We start from the raw sequence: 17,948 nt of genomic DNA on the forward strand, positions 1-17,948 counted from the left end.
GAACTAAATCTTATATTTTTTTCCCCATTTAAAATTAGAGTTATCAAAGGTTTGTAAAAAGTCTTGCAGTACACCTCGATGCCAGTTTGCAGAAAAGAAAATGAGATAGTTGTAAATGTGGTAAATTATTTTCGGGCCAACAGTATTCTCCGTCGTAGAAATTAAAGTGAGAGGGATGCTGTGAAGATGACACATTTTACAAGGTCTGGAGGAGAGCGAGTTTTAACGTTTGAATTTGTGTTGCACTCACATCAAGGAGTTTCAACCTACGGACGATACAAGATTGAGGTTGTCTCAATCTAAAACATTACAAAAAGTTTAATAGCCTTTTTGCCTTTTCACATCCACATAGATGCTTCTACTTAGTCTGGCTCTGAAGACTGCTTGAATTCATAGGCACTGATTTGCATTTCTACTTTATTACTTTATGATATACAGTATGTGTTATGCCTTTAAGAGCTTTAAACGCAATTGCATGAACTTATGCCGCCATCTAGTGGTATTTTTATTCTTATTTATTTATTTTTCGTAAGAAAGAAGGACACATAATAAACAAAGATCCGAGATTTTAAGTAAAATGTTCTGTTAGTGCGTATAGTATTGCGGGTATTCAGTTGGAAAACACTGCCACTCAATTCGATAAATGAAATAAAACGAAAAGGATGATGGCCCGTACGGGGATCGAACCCGCGACCTTGGCGTTATTAGCACCACGCTCTAACCAACTGAGCTAACCGGCCACGCTGTCCGATTCATGAGAAGTATGAATAAAAGTGTGTAAAATGTACAGTCAAAGGTCTTAAAATACATTATAACTTAACATACATTATTATAACAAATACATACGCGGTGCTAATTTGAACTAGTTAGCCTGTAGCATACAGTTGGTCATTGCTAGCTAAGACTAATTGTTGTCTAGAGACTGTAACGGGCTATTTAATGTAACCATCTTAATCGGCAATATAACTTTAGTAGAGTCACTAATCATTAAATGTAAACGATTTAAATGGAAACAGTACATTATCTATCCTTAAATGCATGAAAGTAAATTTCATTGATAGATTGAGTAAAATGCAAGTACTGTATTATTGTATTACAGTAACTTTGTATACTGTATTATATACTACCTTGTCTTTATTTTGGTCTGATTACAAATGATACAAAACATGCACTCCTCCGATATCACAGTTGTATAATTTGTTTATTATTACCAAAACAAAGTAAATGCAAAGTTTATATCACCACATAGTTTTCACACAGTAAAATCAATCAGCTGCATGTAGCATAATGACAAAATTCAACATTCAGAAGCGATGGGCAAAAGCAAATGTGTCATCCTGAATTCTTCAGACTGGTCATTTAATGTTGCTGCTGAAGTTCATGAGCATAAAGCTGCACATGTGTGCACGTCATCATCTTCTTAGACTTAGCTCCCTTTCATCCTCCTCTGGCACCATGAGATTGTCCACTGCGAAATGTCCATCATCTCCTACACTCTGGAAGAAATACTCCTCACTTTCACAGCTCTGAGTGCCGTTCACACAGTCTTTGGCTTTGACTTGCTGCAGCTCGGTACTGTCACTGGCGTCACTGTCCTCTGTGCTCTTGCTGGCATCGCTGCTGTCACTGCTATCGCTGGTGTCTTTGCTCTCGTGGCTTTCGCTGCTGCTGCTCTCATTGCTGTCACTGGTGGCAGCCGTCACTTCAGTGGTGTCACTGGTGTCACTGGTGTCTGCGCTGTCGCTGGTGGAGTCGCTGCTGCCAGCGGGGTTCTCCAGGGGCGACAGGTTTCTGTGGCTCTGAACGGTGACTGTGCTGGTGGAGGTTTGAGTGGGCTGATTCCCAGTCACCTCGTTGCTCTGTTCCGCCTGACTTGTGACCTCTGTGCTGCTGTTGCCCTCTGCGCTCAGTGCTTTGACCACGCTTGCAAACACCCAACTCTGATGCAGAGAATAGACAGAGGATTGTGTTACACATACTTAAACTTAGCTTAAAGTCAAGCAAAATGTGCAAAATGTATATCCCACCTTTCGAATATTCTCCTCACTGCCCATGCTGTTATCTTTGGTTTCGGCCATGGAGTCGGCCTGTGGAAAGACGGTGAACCATGTGAGGATGGACATCAGAATAATATAATACTCTACTATGTATTAACAATGTACAAATGAATTTACCTCAGAATCCTCATCGGACTCGCTGGCACTCTCCTCTGAAGTCTGTTTGTGGAAAAGAAACATTTTAGAAAGCAAAGTTTTATTTCTGCCGCACTGAAACACAGTGCAGCAAAATTACTGTTAAAGCCAATATACCGTTTATTCATTCTGTTTCATCAAACTAAATCCTTGCTGGGCTTTAATGCACTAAAGGCTTTATTTCTTTCCTTCTTTCTTTCACCTCAGTTACATTTACTGCCGTTATTTTCATTTTTATTGCTGGTGTTAACACTGTTAAACCCACAACTCTTAAAACATGATGAATGTGAGGCTATGAACCAAGATTATACAACTCACCTTGTCCTCTGACGTGGATTCTGATGATTCAGATTCTGAACTCTGTTTAAAAAAAGACACATTTATGGTAAGGTTATTTAGATCTGTGAGACCTGATGCTTCCTCTCGTGAGCTGAAAAGATTTGAGAATCAGAATAACTCACTTGATTTGAGGTGGTCTCCTCGGAGCTCTGCAACACAAAGAGGAATACCCATTTAGGTGAAGATCAGCAAATTAAAAGCTATGCAAAAAGCCTGACAATAATAATTTACTCATTACTGGCATAAATGTATATATTACCTGCATCTCCGAGGTGTCATTTTCAGACGATTGTGAAACAGACAAACTTTCAGTCTGGGGAAGAAAGACATTTTAAGCACACAGGGTAATGTCTTTAATTATACCCTATCACTGCAACATCAACAACCATCATAATGATTTAAGATCCTTTCTTGTCAGCTGTGGCCCGGGCAAGCTAATCGCTGCATGAATGGGAGCAGACATAGTAAACAGCAGTGTCTGAAATGGGAATTGTTTTGAGGTCTGGAGAAACTTTGAGCACCCACACCTATTGTTTTCTGTTGACTGTGTCAGAGGAATGCAGCCTCGGTGCAGTGTGATTAATCACGAGATAGCCAGGTTCCTACAGTGTACTGTCAAAACTCAAACTGGGTGCAGTTAGGAAAGAGAAAGAGCACTTCTGAAGGAACTTACCGAGTTTGAATCGAGCTCATTTGACTCCAAAATGACATTGTGTAAAATCTGTCAAACAGGAAACAGAGCATGGTCATTACAAGGAAAACACTAGAGTTAGCTTTATTTTGAGACATGCAAGCATTTTAGGTGGGAAACAGTTTGAAATTGGTCTGACCTGTTTGAATACAATCACATAATTTCATATATCTAAAGTTTGCAAATGTCAAATCATCAAATTGCACAGTGAAAGTTTTAAGAATACTTGTAAATCTTCATACTTACTGGGTTGGCAAAAACTGCTCCAAGCAGGCAAAACGTAATAATGATAGTCTTCATTCTGCAACAGATACATGCAATATTGAAAATAGTGTTGAATTCATTTTGTATTTGTTTGGTGGTTGTCATACATGCAATCTGTTCATGCAAAGAATTACTTAGGAAATGTAACGTCTCTCTTGCACTTGAAATAACAGATTTAAATATAACACAACCCCAAAAACAATATTTAACTGGCAGATCAGCAACAATAAAAAAGGTTTGGGAAGCCCAACAAATCTACCATGTAGTGAAAATTGATGCTGTTGTTGGAAAAAAAAAAAATGTGAATAATGCACAAAAGCAGAGTGCAAAACATATAATCAAAAATTATAATAAATTACCTGTTTGTTTGTCCTTAGAGATTCAGAGCTAGTGCGAGAGATGTTCTCAGTGGAGAATCCAGTGTCTGCTCTGAGCCACGTGTGGAAGCTGACAGTCAAGGCAGTAAAGGCGAGATGCTGTAGGAAACTCCGAGGGCCACTGTATATATGTAACCTCGATTACGACGATTGCATCACTTCCTTCCGGATGTCCCTCAGCCGTCGACACGAGAAGGTGTATTTGTTCCAGACGGCGAGCTCAAAACACACACATGCTGGCACGAAGATCACACACACACACGCAGACACACACACACACACACAGCTGTTTTATTCAGTCACCAAATGTCCTCCACCCCCTCCCTACTTTTAAGTGAAATATAGTTTAGCATGCTAAACCATAGGGTTTGTGGCCTGTTGAAAAAACAAACTCACCCACTCAGAGAGGAAAGGAGGGCCAGACAGCGTCACTCCTGTTTCCGGTGAAGTGGATGTCTTTACTTTCTAGCTGGAGTTTGTTTGTTGCCTAATAATGAATTAGAGGGAACAGGTGACAAACAGCTACAAATACATTCATCTAAAACTGAGACAATGAACCTTTTGACGCCTTTCTAATAAGAAGCAGTAGACTCATGGGAAGTTTGCAAAACCTGAAAGTTGCCAGGATTATACATCCCACACACACACGCACACATTAATATTAATATTAAACCCACTGTTCATTTTTAGAAAACAAAACTACATTTTTTAATTCCTTGCCATCAGTGTTACATGATGTTATTGGAGACAGAACCTGTTCTTGGAAATAGGGCATGTACAGTAGAAAGCCTAAATAAAGACTTCCCTATTTCCTGCCTGAGACTCATAATTGTTTCCTGGAAGTCCTTATATGGCCTGGCCCAGAATAAGATTACAGAATTCCTTGTTCAACCTCACTTTGGATTTCAGCCGTGCAAAAGGAACCCGTAATTAGACTGGATGTTCACCAGTCCAGGGCTACCCGCCAAAACCACAGGGGAGGAGTGAGGAGAGGAAGATTGATGCTTGTTGTGGCACACAGACAGTCAACAACGTCTGCACATTCGACATAAGGTTACTTAAGACTTAAGGATGTATTGGACCTTTCAGTCAGGCATTGGATGCACCTGTTTTTTTAATATCCCCAATCCAATTCATCTTTAATTTACATTTATTTCATAACAATCCAAATTGTCTCAAGAGGCTTGAGGCTGGCCGGGTAGAGAGACAGAAAAAATATATAGGTTGGACTTGAGGGAAACAAAGGAGAAGAGGGGAAGAGGGAATCAGAAGCAAGGAGATAACTGGATCTGGATGAAGACGCGCTTGTCATCACTGTGCATTTATTTATTTGGTTGTTGGCAGAGGTGACAAAAGTATTCAAATTCTGTACTTAAGTAAAAATACTCTGGTAAAAGTAAAAGTACTGATTCAACTCCTTTACTCAAGTAAAAGTTAGAAAGTACAGGCTATGAAATGTACTTAAGTAAAAAGTAAAAATAAACTGAGGGTTATTGGGTTGTTGTTTTTAAACCGAGAGCTAGCTATAGCGTTAGCAATAAACTATCAAAACGATGTATTCCCATAGCATTGCTAACGTTGTAAAGTGGCTTCCAAAAAATCATCAAAAAGCTAATGATAGCAACAGAAACCACACCGTGCTTTTTTTCAGATTGGACCAGTTTTTTCAGATTGGACCAGTACTTCTCAAATCTAAATATGACGCAACTGGTCTATTTCAAGGCTGAGTTTGTCAGTCCCTTGTGAATTTCCATTGACTGATAACAGGCACGTTCAGCATCAGCATCAGGTCAACAGGTATCACCAACATCATTGACTTTCCTTCTCTAGTCCGATGCTCTAGTCATGTCCGATCATGTCACGTCTTTTACGACTTGTCATCCGTGGAGGTTAAAAAAGTAACAAGCCTGTTTTTCCAATGTAAGGAGTAGAAAGTACCGATATTTGTGTACAAATGTAGGGAGTAAAACTAAAAAGTGGTCAGAAAAAGAAATACTCAAGTATGGTACAGATACCTGAAAAATCTACTTAAGTACAGTAACGAAGTATTTGTACTTCGTTACTTCCCACCTCTGGTTGTTGGAACAGTCTTGTGACTTTCATAATTATTTGCTTCAAGCCATTAAGTTATTTGGAGATTGGCTTCGCCCCACCTCATAGTTTACCTAAGTTATTTATGGCACAATCTAACAATCATCTCTTCTATCTTGGCGTGGTTATGCTGCAAGATTTTTAGGTACAGTAAATAGGAAATAATTTGATAGTGTGCAATGAATAAAAACATTTACAGTTCAGTCACCGCCCTTATTATACCTTAGATGTAATCACATCTGCTAATATTTGCTTCGTTTAGTTCACAGTTGTTATAGAACCAACATGCCAGAGGAGTCCATAGTCTGTTCAGAGTCTTTTTAGTTTTCTGGTAATTGCAGTCCTTTAAAATGTTTTCGTAGCTTCTTGGTTTTCCACATATTCCATTATAGTACGGAGCCGTTTAAGTTCAACAAAAAATGGACTCAAGTAGGGTTTGGAGCCAGGCCATTTCGAATCGGAGACGTGGTGTTTGCCAAGAATGAGTAAAAGCTGAATTATACAGGTAGTATTTCTTTTTCCAGTCCACTGACACAAACTGTACCATAACATCAAAAACGATAAACTGTACATTTATACCAAATTTTCCGTTTATAAATGGTTGCATATCTGCCCAAAATGAGTTAATAAAATATTTTAAAAAGTTTCCTTGTCTGGGTTCCAGCACATCTTTAACAGGGTTAATACTTTGTGAAACTTTAGAGGATACTTATTTCCCATTAATTTAGAATATAGGTCCTCCTCTGCAAGTCACAGATGATGGAAGACCAATAGGATTCAGCTACAGGAGGTTCAAAACAATTCAGTGTGTCTGTTACTGAATACTTTATTCTGAATATCAATTCAATATATCCAATAAAAACGGTGTGACAGTTTTTAAAAAAGAAAAAAAAAGGATCATAGAGAATTACATCAAAGACTATAGCATATTCTTGAGGTGTGAAAGAATGGCCAGGGAATTCAGACTGTCTCGCTGCGGTTCTCCATGGAAACCCGACTTGAAGCTGATTGAACTACATTCAGAAACCACAAGAACAAAATGTCTTCAGCCTTGACAGCCAACGACAGCTCGACTCGCACCGTGGTTGAATGGTAGAAAGACAATCCAAGCCTTCACGCCTTTGTGCGGTGTCTCACTACTCACCACGTCCGTCCCAATTTCATCAGATATCAAACTTACTTTAAGGTTAGTAAATCAAAGACAACAGGAGAGGAGACGGAACAAAATGAACAAACTATGTATTTGTCTCATACTTGCTCGTTCTCATTGGTAAACGCTGCTGAAGCTACCTCTCATGTCGCATGCAGTACTAAGGATGAAAAAGAATCTTTCACCTCCACTGTTTGTTTTCTTTTGAATTTATAGTTCAGATTGTGAACCTCAAAATCACTAAGGCCAATCACACAATCAATAAAAGGAAAAAAAAAAAACACAACACGGTTATCTCTAAAAACTCAAAACAGACATTATACACAATATAATTTAATCAGCTGTGGATAACAAACTACAGAAAGCCATCTTAAGTAATTTAGCAGTTTATAAGAGTAGTTTTTAGTTTTGAGTTTTTTAATTTTATGGCACCTTAAATTTCACCTGTTACATTTTATCTGACAGCTTTGGTTACTTTGCAAGTTTTACACAAACGCAACCCCCGTACACTAACCCTAGCTATCTCAACTGAGCGGTAGATATTTCATAAAATGAATTCACGTTTAAGGTTATTGACACGGAACCTGGTTGGCTAAATGTCAGCTGCCACAATGCAGGACAGAGAAAGGGATGAAGAGGCGTCAACAAAGCACTGCTTTGCATAGATCTTATATTCTTTACGCTGTGTGTGTGTACAGCTGTGTTTTTTTTTCAGTTCTGACTGAATAATGTCTAACTGGCAGTGGAAACTTAACAGAAGAGCCTTTGCCTACTAGAGATTAATAATGTTGTAACGCTAAAGGTGCTAAAGGATGTGTTGCTATTTTATAAATAAATAAAATAATTAAAAAAATGTATATTGGTGTCATGTCATGAGTGATGGTTGGAGCACATCTTCATGTCAGGGCGTTTGATGCCCCCTAGTGAAGACACACAGACATTACAAGAAGCCATATACAGTATAGGTATAGGTAAAGGTACAGGTAAAGAGCTTTATTGTCATTGTAGCAGAGCCACTCTACTTGGTGAGAGGAGTAAGCATTAGCAGTGTTAGATCAAATGAGTCTTGCACTGGTATAATCACTGAAGTTGATATTGCATAATGTGTAGGGAACAGGCTGAGGTTAGCCAGGGCTTGTTTGTGTCTAGCGTGCTGATGGCCTTGTGAAAGAAACTGTCGCTGAGTCTGGAGGTGCGTGCCTTGGTAGACCTGTAGGGCAGCAGTTGAAACAGATGGTGGCTGGGGTGTGTCCTTAATGATTTTTCTGGCCCTATTGATGTAGTGGGTGGTGGCAATGACTTCCAAGAAGGGCAGAGAACGGTCGATGATTTTCTGAGCTGACTTCACTACCCACCAAACCGAGATGTTGTATGTTAAAGCAGCTGATGAATTCATGCAACAAAATGAATGTTTCTTCCTCTCCTCTGGTTACGGATGTTATCAAAGAGGAGTAGAAGCAGGAGCGTGAAAAACCCACTATCAGCAAGGAGTATCTGTGCCAGAGTGACAGTGAAATCCTGGAGCAAGGAGAAGGAGAGTCTCTCCAAAATCCTTCGAGAGGTTGAGGTGGAGAAACTGAGAAATGAAGTAGAAAAGGAGAAGGCACTTGAGGAGGACAAGAAAGAACTAGATAAGGAGAAGAAAGCATCTGACAAGGACAAGGAAACAGCAAAAGAGGCTGTGACAAGGCTGAAGGAAGGAAAAGAAACTGAGAAAGCAAAAAAAAGGAGGCAGAGGAGTCCAAGAAAGGCAGAAAGTAAGGCACTAGAAGAAAATAAAAATGAAATGGAGCCGATAATAAAAATGAAATGGAGCAGACAATGAAAGAAAGTAAGAAATGTATGAAAAATCTGTGGGAGGATAAAAAATAATTCAAAATCATTAAACAACTGTCATAATCTGTATCTCTGGATATACAGTACATAACAATCTGTTATCTGTTCAGATGTATTGCCTGTGATGACGGACCTGAAAGAGGAGAGACTGCTGGGCTGTAGTAGACAGTAAAAGTTAAGAAATACTACAATATTTATCTTGGTAGTGTAGTGTAGTGTAAAAGCATGAGAGTACGAGAAGTAGTATGAGTACAAGAATAGCATCGTTCTTGGTACCTGAGTAAATGTCAATAGTTGCATCACATCAGTGGTCCTGACACATTGAAATCCAAAGCGGAGAAAAATATAAAATTAAATGTTTTCACTCAGAATACATGAGGCCCAACTTTTAATGCAACAGCTACATTTCTATTGCAACTGTATAATCCACACAACCAGATCATTCACCGAATGACTCGTGTTTCGAATCCAGGCCAACTTTGTGTTGAGTTTGCATGTTCTCCCTGTGTCTGTGTGGGTTCTCTGCGGGTACTCCGGCTAAATTCTTAGATTAAAGGTATTAATGGCTGTCTGTCTCTCTGTGTTAGCCTCTCTCCGGACTCAACAGGAAATAGCACTAGCGTATCATAACAAAATATTGGTGAAATGAACAAGTTTTTGTGGCAGATAATGTTATTCAGAGGTTGCATTTCGGTGCCCCAGTCACTCCCACTATATGAATATATGCGGATCTAAATATCATCCGAACGACTCCAAATTACGCCAAAGTTATATGGGTGAGTAAATGATTGTATTTTATGCCAGAAATAAGGTCCAGGTTGCAAACAACGGTAATCCCCTTTAACCCTGTCCCAGTGGCTTTAGGAATACAAGCCTACAAACAGTGGCATCTAGGGGCCGAACGTATGTATTATTTCTGTTCTGAAATAATGTCCCACAGTGCCACGTTGGTATAGATTAACTTTATTCTGCCATAAACACACTATGCATGACACTTTTCAAATAATACAAGCCAAACAGAAATAAGACATACAAGCAAATTCAAACTTATCCTCAGTAATAAATGAGTTTAAATTAGTGTCTCAACTTTTTACTTGACTGTGAAACAAAGATTATTATTTTTTTTTTTCATTTTTATGTAGTTTATTTGCATCAGATCATCCAGCTGAAATTTCAGAGTGCGATTTCTTTGTCTGCCTCTCTCTGGATCCCTGTGCCACAAAGACCCTCCCAAAGTTAGCTCTGGCATCCTGGACCCCCAAAAAACTTTGTGTGTGTGTGAGAGTGAGCAGCATGCTGGTTTTGTATGGGACAGTGTGTGCGCTGTCTTGAATACAAAAGGACGTCTTCACAGGTTCAACACAGGCACGATCTGGTGTTTGTGCATGATTTTCACCTTTCTTGCTACAGCCGGACTCAGGTAAAACCCCAATTACTGAGACACATTATTTTTCAGTACAGTTTATTAATGGTCAAAAAGAAGCCTGTGTGTGATATCTTGTTTACTGATTAGTTTGCAGTTATACAAGTTGTGTGGTGTACACAACGTCGCACTGATTTGATTATACTGCAGCCGCTTTTGAGAAACTTTACTCGAACTTTACTCGAACTTTTGGCCGAGATTATTTCATTGTTTTTGTGCATAAAAAAAAAATGTGACTATTAATATACTGTCTATACTGTGATGTACTAATATATGTACTAATATATTGTATGTAGTATTAACTTTTTTAATGTTGCTTATTCAAATATGTGCATACTCCATCTATGTACACATTTTTATAGCAGTTAATTATTCTCAAAAACATGTCATATCTTTTGTATTAAATAATGTGAAGTACGTTCACAGCAATAATGTTATATGAGTAGCATCTTCTATAATAAAATGAATGCCCATCCTTTCTATTAGTTCTCCAAAATTTTTGCAAAGATCAAATATTATTGAATTGCTTTTGGCTAATTTTCACACACACAACCCTCCCGCCTGTACTATTTTCACAGTGCTGAATGGTAGAGCTATTATTCCACGGGACAGACCCAGTGATGTCTGTTTTGTTTCCGTGCAGGGAGACAAAAAGTTTGTGGACTTAGTCAACTTTTTCCAGTCTGGTAGCTTCTGATGTTTACTTTAGCTCTGAATGTGACTTTTGAGAGCGAGGCGCATCTCTGAGGCCTGTATCCTTAACAACGCTAGGAGACCAGCCCCCACAGCTCTGCTTGTCATGAATGTGTTGGCAGCGCACAGATGCATTCATCTGCTTCAACTTTGAATGATGTGCCAAGTTTGTTGTGAGCACTTAGAAGTCAGATTATAGTGTGTTGACTGAGTTGCTTTTTTGCCTCTTGTTTCATTTAGTTCATGCAATCCCACAATGATTCAGAATAACTTAGAATTAACCAATATATTTAACAGTTATGTCCAATGTATAAAGTATTTATTTCAATGTTACAGATATGAGGACATGCTTAGTATTCCTGTGCTTGCTGGCAGCAACCTTTGCCCTTTCCGTGAGTAGCAAAAAAATTTTTTTTCTTAGTTTAACAAATAAGATTCAGAAAAAAAGAAGAATAAGAATAAGATGTAATGTGTTTGTATGATTAATAATTCCTCTTATGTTTAGGTAAAAAATAAACCTCACGGAAAACATCATGGATTGCATAAGGCTTCAGACACAGCCAAAGAAAAGGTAAAGTAGCACATTCAAGAGTTATTCTTTGAAGCAGCTGATGAATTCATGCAACAAAATGAATGATTTTTCCTTTCCTCTGGTTAAGGATGTTATCAAAGAGGAAACCAACAAGGCATTGATCTTACCCACTTTAGCCACGTTTGTGGCCAACAGCCCTGAACCAGAAAATGAGGAACTGAGCTCAGTAGATAACAAGGATGATGAAGAGGTGACCGAAAAGAGAGAGAAGAGCACTGCTGTGCTGCTGAGTGAGGAGGAATTGGTGGATCTCCTGAAGAAAGAGGCAGAAGAAGAGGAGGAAGCAGAAGAAAGAGAGCTGGAGGAGGAGGAAGAAGAAGAAGTGGAGGCTGACAAAGGCAATGTGGAGTCTAGAGAGGGTGAGGGAACTATGGGGGAGGAGAAGATATTTGATGACATCTCAGAAACAAGGGAAGAGGAAGAAGTGAAGGAAGAAAGTGAAGGCGAAGCAGAAGAGGTGATGTCCCATATGGAAGAGTCTGTTGGCAAAATGGCAGACAGAGAAGAACAAGTGCCTCTGCTAGAAGAATCAGAGGGCAGCACTGAGTCCGAGATTCTAGCTGATCTTGACTACGCTGCTGATAGCAGCACCATACAATCTCTACAGACTGACGATACCATATCTATTTCAAAAACAGATGTTGTAGATGCTAAAGAGAAGGAAGCAACTGAGAAAAAACTGATGAGTATTGTTGATGACTATAGTCAAGACATGCAAAACACTGAGAAGAAAGACAGTGAGGAGGTGTCCGATCAGGGCAAGGACATAGATTCACTGGTCAGCTCTAAAGAAACGAGTGCCAGAAAAAAAGAACCTGAAGCAAATGTGGACCTTCAAGATCAAAAGAGCAGTGAAGAACTTGACCTGACTCGACTTTCTGGAAAGGAGGAAGAGAAGAATAAGGACAACAGTGGAAGTCACACCAGAGGAAAGACAAGGAAGCAAAAGAAAAACAAGAGGGCTTCACAGAGGGATGACGCACCACTTGGACTAGAAGAGAGCCAACAGGATTCTCCAGAGTCTGAGGACGCTGACAATACAGTCCAGAAGGCAAAGAGGAGAAGGGAAGGAAAATGGGTAACGCTTACACAATCTGTACATCTTCTGTTAGTAACAATGGCTCAGATCATGAAGAGAGTTAGCAATAAAATGTTGTTTAGCATTTAGCAAGAAATGGTGGAGATCAAAAGGAGAGCAAATTGATGGAGAATCACAACTCCAACTTATTGCTGATGTTGTCCTATATCTGTTGGATGCGTAAATAGGTTATCAAATGAACAAATGTTGATATGTCAAAGTTATTTACAGCCAGTTTCCAAAGCGCCAACAAAAAAACCCAAACAAAATCAGATATTGGTATTTTTATCGACTCTGCAGTCTTCACTTGTTTCTTATTTCTTATGTTTAGGTAAAAAATAAACCTCACGGAAAACATCATGGATTGCATAAGGCTTCACACACAGTCAAAGAAAAGGTAAAGTAGCACATTCAAGAGCTACCATTTAAATCAGCTGATGAATTCATGCAGCAAAATTAAAGTTTTTTCCTCTCCTCTGGTTAAGGATGTCATCAAAGAGGAAACCAACGAGGCGCTGATCTCACCTACTTTAGCCACATTTGTGGCCAACAGCCCTGAACCAGAAAATGAAGAACTGAGCTCAGTAGATAACAAGGATGATGAAGAGGTGACCAAAAAGAGAGAGAAGAGCACTGCTGAGCTGCTGAGTGAGGAGGAATTGGTGGGTCTCCTGAAGAAAGAGGCAGAAGAAGAGGAAGAAGTAGAAGAAAGAGAGCTGGAGGAGGAAGAAGAAGAAGAAGAAGAAGAAGAAGAAGAAGTGGAGGCTGACAAAGGCAATGTGGAATCCAGAGAGGGTCAGGAAACTATGGGGGAGAAGAAGACATCAGATGGCATCCTAGAAACAAGGGAAGAGGAAGAAAGTGAAGGCAAAGCAGAAGAGGTGGAAAAGATGTCCCATATGGAAGAGTCAGATGGCAAAATGGCAGACAGAGAAGAACAAATGCCCCTGCTGGTCCTTCAAGATCAAAAGAGCAGCGAAGAACTTGACCTGACTCGACTTTCTGGAAAGGAGGAAGAGAAGAATAAGAACAACAGTGGAAGTCAAACCAGAGGAAAGACAAGGAAGCAAAGGAAAAACAAGAGGGCAATGAAGCACTCTTTACAGAGTGATGAAGCACCACCTGGACTAGAAGAGAGCCAACAGGATTCTCCAGTGTCTGAGGACGCTGACAATACAGTCCAGAAGGCAAAGAGGAGAAGGGAAGGAAAATGGGTAACGCTTACACAATTTGTTCATTTTCTGTCAGTAACAATGGTCATGAAGAGATCATGAAGAGAGCTAGCAAGAAATGGTGGAGACAAAAAGGAGAGAAAATTGATGGAGAACCACAACTCCAAATTAATGCTGAGGTTGTCCTATATCTGCTGGATGTGTAAAAAAAGTTTTCAAATCAATAAATGGTGATATGTCAAAGTTATATGCACAGCCAGTTTCCACAGCGTCAACCCCCCCCCCCCCCCCCCAAAAAAAAAAAAAAAATCAAAAATCAGATATTGGTATTTTTTATCAACTCTGCAGTCTTCACTTGTTTCTTGTGCACTTTTTCCAGGGCCCTTTGGTAGGTATGAACCCAGTCCAGATAAGAGCTACAGCGGATCTGTACCCCAGTACCAGGGTCTCTCTTGGTGGAAGATCACATCTCTCAGAAGACCACGCTGGTTGGTTTTTTAAATGTTGGGCAGATCATTAGTCTTCTCTGATGTGGTTGCTGGCATTTTGTATGTCCAGTAACACCAAAATACCTTTGGGACACAATCTTTGCTGTGTGTTACTGAAGGTTACCGAAGAAAAAATATCCTGAATTAAATTCATTACCACCTTCAGACAGTAACAGTAACAGGCGAAGATGGATTTTTACAAGATGTCACATTAACTAACATAATTAACATATTATCATGTTTTAGACTCTTGTTGTCATTTGAATCTGACAAATGAATTGTGCATAGCAACGTGCTGACGGAAGTAAACTGAAAACTCCAACGATAACGCATTTCAAATAAAATAACATAAGAACAAAGACCTGAAACCCTCTGTGGACGTTTTGCCTGGAACTGTATCTTTTGAGTACCAATTTCAAACATTTCGAGGAGGATAGTCCATACTTTTTGCTCAGCAGCTGCAGTGGCCTCCACCATATAACTAAGGCACTGTCCCAACAGTCTCACTGGGGAATCTGCTGACTGGATAATTTTGCTCAAACTTCCGCATGAATAGTGCCACAGTCACTACAAAAACACAGCTCTGAAGGCTTAAGGAGTGAATACGAGAGATCAGGTTGAATTTAATCGCTCTATCAACTCTAATGACAGAGGAATGTAGAGGATGATGTGGAGAGGTCATAGCCCATGGGTTTCCACTGTGGGATAAAACCAAACAAGTCAAGAAAATGTAACATCTATATCACAGTTTTTTTAAATGAATGAATTGTAGGGCAGAGATGATTGTGGTGTTTGTCTTTTCTCCTAGATCCGTGTGACGATTTCCGCTGCAAACGTGGAAAAACATGTAAGCTTGATGCTGACAATAAGCCACAGTGTGTTTGCCAAGAGCCGTCAGATTGTCTTTCCAGCGTGAATGAATTTGATCACGTACGTACCCACGAACTGTTATCAACTCAGTCGGGAAGACTTGGCTCTTGTTTCCATTCATGGTTTTTGTCTCCACGTAGGTTTGCGGGACGGACAACAACACATATGACACGTCGTGTGAACTCTTTGCTACTAAATGCAAGCTGGAGGGCACTAAGAAAGGACACAGGCTTCACCTAGACTACACTGGGGCTTGCAAATGTGAGAGTGGACACTTTAATCAACAATTTCTTAGTTTGAAAGTAGAGTGGAAAAATAACTAGTTGACCCTGCTCTTCCTTCTCATCTGTTTCTCTCTCTCAGTGATACCTCCATGCCTTGACACTGAACTGGTCCAGTTCCCTCTACGTATGAGGGATTGGCTGAAAAACGTGCTGCTGCAGCTCTATGAGCATGACTCTGTGTCCCATGGATTCCTCACATCTAAACAGCGTTTTAGAGTAAGATACATCTCTCAAGATATATTTCAGTTTACATGGAGATACAGTCAAGGTTCTCATGCACCTCCCTCCCACTGCTAGCTTGAAGCCTTGCCTGGTGATCAATTTATTCTCAATTTTAGATTTATAATTATTATATGTGTAAAATCTGCAATTAATGGTTAAAAATGCATCTTTACCTAGAGTAAAAGAAAACATTTGTATGCTGATTTTTTACATATTAAAGGACGACACGTAGGACCATAAGACAGAACTGAGCAAAGTCATGCCATTGACAAACCATAAAATCTGTATTGCAGGTTTACTAACAAAGACCACACCTTAAGTGATGCAAATAAGTTAACGTGAGACAAATGGATGGAGGGATGAGAAGGGCTGAAGGATATGGGATGAAAAGGAGTCAAGGGGATGGGATGAAAAGGGATGAATAGGGGTTGAGGGGGGTGGGATGAAAAGGAGTTGAGGGGATGGGATGAAAAGGGGGAGGAATGTGTAGACCGATGGTGGTAGTGGAACCCATGGAGTGAGACTCGGGGTGGGAGCACATCTCAGGAAGCTTCAAACCCTTGTCCCCAGGTTCCTATAAGGAAAGGTGTTAGGAAAAAAAAGAGAGGTATGAGGGGTGGGGATTGAGGAATGAGATAAACAGAGAGAGAAAAAGTGGGTTAGGACACTAATTTATAGGTAAGCACGAGAAACAGAATTATAAGGGGGGTGGTCTAGTTTCTGAACTTATCATAACTTCATTTAAAGCAAAATAAATTTCTGTAGTCTGTATTACAATAATTGAGTTTTATAGCACACATGTCAAAAAGAATCGTTCAGTCTGACGTTGCCAATGGATTAATCGAAACCATTTAAACTGAGCTCTTCTGTATTCTTCAGGTGAGGAAAATCTTTGAGAGCGTGCGACGCCTCCATGCTGGTAATCACTCAGTTGACCTGCTTGCACAGGACTTTGAGAAGAACTACAACATGTACATTTACCCAGTACACTGGCAGTTCGCTCAACTGGACCAGCACCCTTCTGACAGGTAAATTATATTGTTTAATATTTAATATTTAATTTGGTCAGTTATTATATTAAATAAAATCAGATAATTGCACATGGAGATGCAGAATCTGTAGGCAATGGACAAGATTTTGATAGTGGGAACTTTCTGATTTCAGTTTGAAGTCAAAGTTTTACCAACCAATAAAATTTGACTTTGCATGTGTATCATGTATCAATTTGACTTTGCATGTGTATCATGTATGTAAAAGCCAATACTGGGCCAAATACAACCTCAGTCATCATGTGTGAATTTTTAATTTTTAATTTTTTTAATTTTGTCTCAGTTCAAAATTGAATCTCTGTTCTTTCGATATAGGTTCTTGTCCCACTCAGAGCTGGCCCCACTCAGGGTCCCTCTGGTGCCGATGGAGCACTGCACTTCTACCTTCTTCCAAGAGTGTGATGCCGACAAAGACAAGCAGGTGTCCTTTAAAGAGTGGACCTCCTGTTTTGGTATCAGGAATGGTGAGAGCTACATGACACCTTTAATGAAAACACTGATACACGAATATGATTTAATGTGAAATTGTAATGATCCTATCTGAATATACATTAAATGTAACACTTTAAAGGGTCACTCTGTAGGATTTAAGGGGAAGCAGAAAAATATATTTTTTAATTCATAATTATGTTTTCATCAGTGTATAATTACCTATCAATACAAACAGCTGTGATTTCATTGGTTTACAATGAGCCCTTGATATCTACATTGGGAACCAGTCCACGTCCATGGCTGCCAAATCAACAACTAGCTCTAGAGTGTTTTGTTTGTTTGTTTGTTTGTTTGTTTTTTGAATTTGGTTGAAATCTGGTTGGCGATAAGCTGGACAACACCATTTTGGCAGTAGATGCTGTCACCTGATTGCCCGTCCTTTATGCTTAACTCACCAGGGACTAGATGTCCCTAAATCCCGCACACTGGTGCTTTAAGTGCCACACTTTGTATATGTTGCTATAAAATATGTTTGACATTTCACTGAACAGTTCAGTGCACATTGTAATTATTTGGTTAATCGTTATCGTTACTTACATCCAAAGAGAAAAAATGGAAACTTTATATACAGTCTTTTCCACGGCTGAAAATATACATTAAATTACATTTGACATTTTTCTCTACAGAGGATATGGATGGCAGCCT

The 17,948-nt window shown here is 39.5% G+C and overlaps 2 protein-coding genes across 2 annotated transcripts; one reads left to right on the plus strand and one right to left on the minus strand.

Annotated features, from left to right (window-relative positions):
• Window positions 1-1,182: 1,182 nt before the first annotated feature.
• LOC311507851 (uncharacterized protein) lies at window positions 1,183-4,066 on the minus strand. Its single transcript, XM_084572391.1, has 9 exons — window positions 3,846-4,066; window positions 3,469-3,523; window positions 3,205-3,252; window positions 2,791-2,844; window positions 2,654-2,680; window positions 2,511-2,552; window positions 2,175-2,216; window positions 2,028-2,087; window positions 1,183-1,940 (listed from the first exon to the last, which is right to left on the minus strand). Exons 2-9 carry the CDS (start codon window positions 3,520-3,522, stop codon window positions 1,413-1,415), a joined length of 855 nt encoding a protein of 284 aa, XP_084428517.1. The 5' UTR covers window position 3,523; window positions 3,846-4,066; the 3' UTR covers window positions 1,183-1,412.
• Window positions 4,067-11,394: 7,328 nt separating this feature from the next.
• On the plus strand, window positions 11,395-17,334 carry LOC311494590 (uncharacterized protein; the record flags this gene model as incomplete). Its single annotated transcript, XM_084553699.1, has 10 exons — window positions 11,395-11,448; window positions 11,562-11,627; window positions 11,716-12,726; window positions 13,212-13,940; window positions 14,278-14,386; window positions 15,195-15,316; window positions 15,397-15,517; window positions 15,620-15,756; window positions 16,642-16,790; window positions 17,127-17,334. 10 exons carry the CDS (start codon window positions 11,395-11,397, stop codon window positions 17,332-17,334), a joined length of 2,706 nt encoding a protein of 901 aa, XP_084409825.1.
• Between the last annotated feature and the right edge of the window lie 614 nt (window positions 17,335-17,948).

This window comes from Chelon labrosus (assembly GCF_963514085.1).
Source record: "Chelon labrosus genome assembly, chromosome: 2".
In the NCBI taxonomy this organism is placed as follows: domain Eukaryota; kingdom Metazoa; phylum Chordata; class Actinopteri; order Mugiliformes; family Mugilidae; genus Chelon; species Chelon labrosus.